The sequence below is a fragment of the Pristiophorus japonicus genome, chromosome 20 (genome assembly GCF_044704955.1).
Source record: "Pristiophorus japonicus isolate sPriJap1 chromosome 20, sPriJap1.hap1, whole genome shotgun sequence".
NCBI lineage: Eukaryota > Metazoa > Chordata > Chondrichthyes > Pristiophoridae > Pristiophorus > Pristiophorus japonicus.
Window position 1 is genome coordinate 68,782,229 of NC_091996.1, and position 4,322 is coordinate 68,786,550.

A 4,322-nucleotide genomic window follows, 5' to 3' on the forward strand; every position below is an offset into this window, starting at 1 on the left:
GCACGTGACCGCACATACCAGTCACGTGCCTCCTGCCCCACCCTTCTCACCACGTGGGCCGGCCAAGGCACTGCGTGCTGACTCTGGACTGAACCAATCACGTGAGTACCGGAGTGAACCCATGGGAGCACACTTTCCGCGCGATGGGCGGGTGTTGGCTTTGATTGACATCAGCATTAACCAATAGACTGAAGAGGGGATGGGCCGTCCAATGGAAAGTGCGGCGATGACGCAGAGGGCTATATAAAGCGCGGCGCAAGCGCCTGGTGCTCAGTTTCGACGTCCGTTATTTTTCAGTGGCAGAGTGAAGAAGGTAGAGTGGATAAGATGAGAGAGATCGTGCACCTTCAGGCGGGCCAGTGTGGTAACCAGATTGGAGCTAAGGTGTGTGTATTGTAGTCGGTCAGGGAGTGAGGAAATTGGGCCGGTGGGCTGCGCCCGGAGAATCTTCCCGGGATTCCGGGGCGAAGACCCCGTCGATACCGAGGCGGAGGACGCTGCTCATTTTTTACGCAGCGCGATAATCACTACATTATTCCGCTAATAATGTGGAGGTTATGGGCTGGGGTTGTCGAGGCGTTGGCTGAGGACGGCTGCGGGGCGGTTTGACGGTTGAATTCCCGACGAGCCAATGGCGGTCGAGTTCGGTTGGGTGGCGGTTGGAAAGCGCGCGCGAGCAAAGATGCAGGGCGCCTGCGCGAGCCCAGTGAAGCAGGGAGCGCACGCGTACTGTTTGGCGGGGCTGAAGCGCGCCTCCCGCGTCGGGAATATCGTCAGGCGATGTATCTCAGATCATGGCCAACTCTCCATCTCTCTCGGGTCCGGGCTCACCTTTTGCGATACATTCAGGTACCGCGACCTAGGTACCTGTTAATACAAATCCGCCCTGGTTTTATCCCCACCGATTTCAGTGGTGAATCCCCGGCCGTTTGTGTATCGTCCGCGTGACAAGTTGCACATTTCCCGCTCCAAGCTTTCGCCCCTCGCACACTCTCTTCCGATTGGTCGTCGCTCCTCCTATAGATTACCCGGGCACAGTGAGCTGAGCATGCGCGGGTGGTCCGCAGGGCGCGAGGACCCACTCCGATGACTTACATTATTCTACCGGTTGAACCTTGCTTATCCGGAACCACCCGTCGTCCAGAACCATTCCCGGCCACCAAGTAGTGTAAGTGCAGAGCTCCGACATGAACAAATTGAAGTCCTTCCCCGCTGCCGATTCCCGCAATCACTGGCCTGACCCCGCGATATCCCCTTGCTCAGTACCTGTACCATTCATGTGACCACCCCATGTCCGTAAAAATCCCTTCTCCAGAACAGGCCAGGTCCCGAGGGTTCTGGAAAGGGTGTTCAACCTGTATAACTTTTGATACAACGGCAGTAAGGTTGGTGCTTGCTTCCTTCAGCAGAGATACATTGGCATTGGTTTCTGCACAATTTGTCTAGTTCATTTTTTTAATAAATACTTGAAGCACTCGCAAAACCAAGAGCCAAACAATATGATCAAAGTGTGACGACCAAAATTCAAGGGACTAAGGCTTTGTCCAAACTGGGTTGCAGTGTGTGAGTATTTATTTCCAATATGGATTGCTATCAATGTAAATGTTACAGGCAAAGATTTACCCGTTTTGGTAGAATTTTGAAGTTTTGAAATTTTATTTCAAAACGGTATGGGGAAATCAATTTGTCAAAATGCTTAATGTTTCTCTAAGTTTTCCTGATGCCATAAGTGAGTGATAGCTTGACTTGACGCTTACTGCTTTTGACCTTTTGAGGAACAGGTTCAAGGGGCTGAATGGCGCCTCCTGTTCCTATGACGATTATTATTAAGACTACTTTTTTGTTTTTAGTTCTGGGAAGTTATCAGTGATGAGCATGGCATTGATCCCACTGGAGCTTATCATGGAGACAGTGATCTTCAGCTGGAAAGGATTAATGTCTACTACAATGAGGCTACAGGTATTAATTGAAAATATTGATTGTATTTTTGCTTGCATTACAAACATCGAGATGTCTTATGTTTGATTATTTTTAAATAGGTGGCAAATATGTACCCCGGGCTGTTCTCATGGATTTGGAACCTGGTACTATGGACTCTGTTCGCTCTGGACCCTTTGGACAAATTTTCAGACCAGATAATTTTGTGTTTGGTATGTAACATTTTTATTGAAGTGTCTACCTTAAGCTCATTGTCATCTTTTTGTAATATGAAAATGAACTTTGAGATTGCTATTCCATGGTTAGTTGATGGATGGGTAATTAACTTAAGACTTTACCAAAACTGCTGTACTTTGCCAGGTATAGCATCAATTATGTTTGCAGTCCAGATTGCCTTGTACTAATTCCTGAAGGAGGTGGGAAGTGAGTGGTGCCATAACCACATTTTATGAAAATTACTTGGTCCTTTTTTGAGAAGATTTAAATTTTATGTTTGTTTCCCATCTAATGGTTCATATTCTTGAAGGTTGCAACAAGGCTTAATAGTTTTGGTCATCTCAAACTATCTGGAATGATCTAGCATTTTCCCTGAGTTGCCTATTGGATATTTTTTCTTTTGCCACCTTGGTTCCATCTCGCTTAGTTTTGCATCAAAGAAAGTTCTCCTGCTTGATGGTTTGGTTAGTTTTAATTAAAGAATAATCTAAAATAAAATACTGCTATTATAAAATGCCAATTTTTGGCATTTCCTATGGAGACGTTTTGAGTAACTGATCTGTTAAAGCAATGCTGTGAAACTAGGGACTTAAAAACATGATGTCTGTATTGGAATGGGGATCAATTTTGAGCTTTGGGATATCTCTCTATGCAAGAGATTGTTTTGGTGTGTTGATGTATTGCCTCACAGCTGTAAGAATGTATCATGCTCTCGTTTCTTGCAGGTCAAAGTGGTGCTGGTAACAATTGGGCCAAAGGTCATTACACTGATGGTGCTGAATTGATCGACTCTGTTCTGGATGTGGTGAGAAAGGAGGCTGAGGGCTGTGATTGTCTCCAGGGCTTTCAGCTCACCCACTCACTTGGTGGTGGCACTGGCTCTGGCATGGGAACACTCCTTATTAGTAAAATCCGTGAAGAATACCCTGACAGAATCATGAATACTTTTAGTGTTGTGCCTTCACCAAAAGTATCTGACACTGTAGTAGAGCCTTATAATGCAACTCTGTCTGTCCATCAGCTTGTGGAGAACACTGATGAGACCTTCTGTATTGATAATGAGGCTCTGTATGACATTTGTTTCCATACCCTTAAACTGACAACTCCTACTTACGGTGATTTGAACCACCTAATGTCTGCCACCATGAGTGGTGTAACAACCTGTCTGCGTTTCCCCGGTCAGCTCAATGCTGACCTGCGTAAACTAGCAGTGAACATGGTCCCCTTCCCCCGTCTGCACTTCTTCATGACTGGCTTTGCTCCTTTGACCAGCCGTGGCAGCCAGCAGTACCGTGCCCTCACCGTACCTGAGCTCACCCAACAAATGTTTGACGCCAAGAACATGATGGCTGCCTGTGACCCTCGGCACGGCCGCTACCTGACTGTTGCTGCCATTTTCCGAGGCCGCATGTCCATGAAAGAGGTGGATGAACAGATGCTGAATGTACAAAATAAAAACAGTACCTATTTTGTTGAATGGATTCCCAACAATGTTAAGACAGCTGTCTGTGACATTCCACCTCGAGGCCTCAAGATGTCTGCCACCTTCATTGGCAACAGTACAGCTATCCAGGAGCTATTTAAGCGCATCTCTGAACAGTTTACTGCCATGTTCCGGAGAAAAGCCTTCTTGCATTGGTACACTGGTGAGGGTATGGATGAGATGGAGTTTACTGAGGCTGAGAGTAATATGAATGACCTGGTATCTGAGTACCAGCAATACCAGGATGCCACAGTTGGAGATGAAGGTGAATTTGAGGAGGAGGGTGAGGAAGAGGCTGCATAAACAGAATTGTATATTATGAACTTCTAAACCTGTTTTCTTTGTTACATTAAGACCTGTTTCTGAAGTTTGTCTTTTTTCCCTGTAGTTTCATATTTTCTGTTTTATATTGACTGCTAGTTTGAAAAGTTTTAAATAAAAATTGTTGATTGTAATTTAGTTTGTGTTTTTCCCCACCATGCTTTCAATTCATAGATATGCAAACTGATAAAAAGATCCTGAAGCTTGAGTTGACAATTATGAAAGGCTGACTTATATAGCCAAAACGGAGTACAAGCCAGATTGCTATGCTTAAATTGTAGTGTTCTGGACAGACCACACATTGGTTTTTCATTTTTGTGGATCAACTAAATGCATTGTGATGGTTCACAATATGCGGAGTTCT

The 4,322-nt window shown here is 45.5% G+C and overlaps 1 protein-coding gene across 1 annotated transcript; it reads left to right on the forward strand.

Annotated features, from left to right (window-relative positions):
* Window positions 1-262: 262 nt before the first annotated feature.
* Window positions 263-4,092, forward strand: LOC139232557 (tubulin beta-4B chain-like). Its single transcript, XM_070862978.1, has 4 exons — window positions 263-384; window positions 1,851-1,959; window positions 2,040-2,150; window positions 2,880-4,092. Exons 1-4 carry the CDS (start codon window positions 328-330, stop codon window positions 3,938-3,940), a joined length of 1,338 nt encoding a protein of 445 aa, XP_070719079.1. The 5' UTR covers window positions 263-327; the 3' UTR covers window positions 3,941-4,092.
* The last annotated feature ends 230 nt before the right edge of the window (window positions 4,093-4,322 follow it).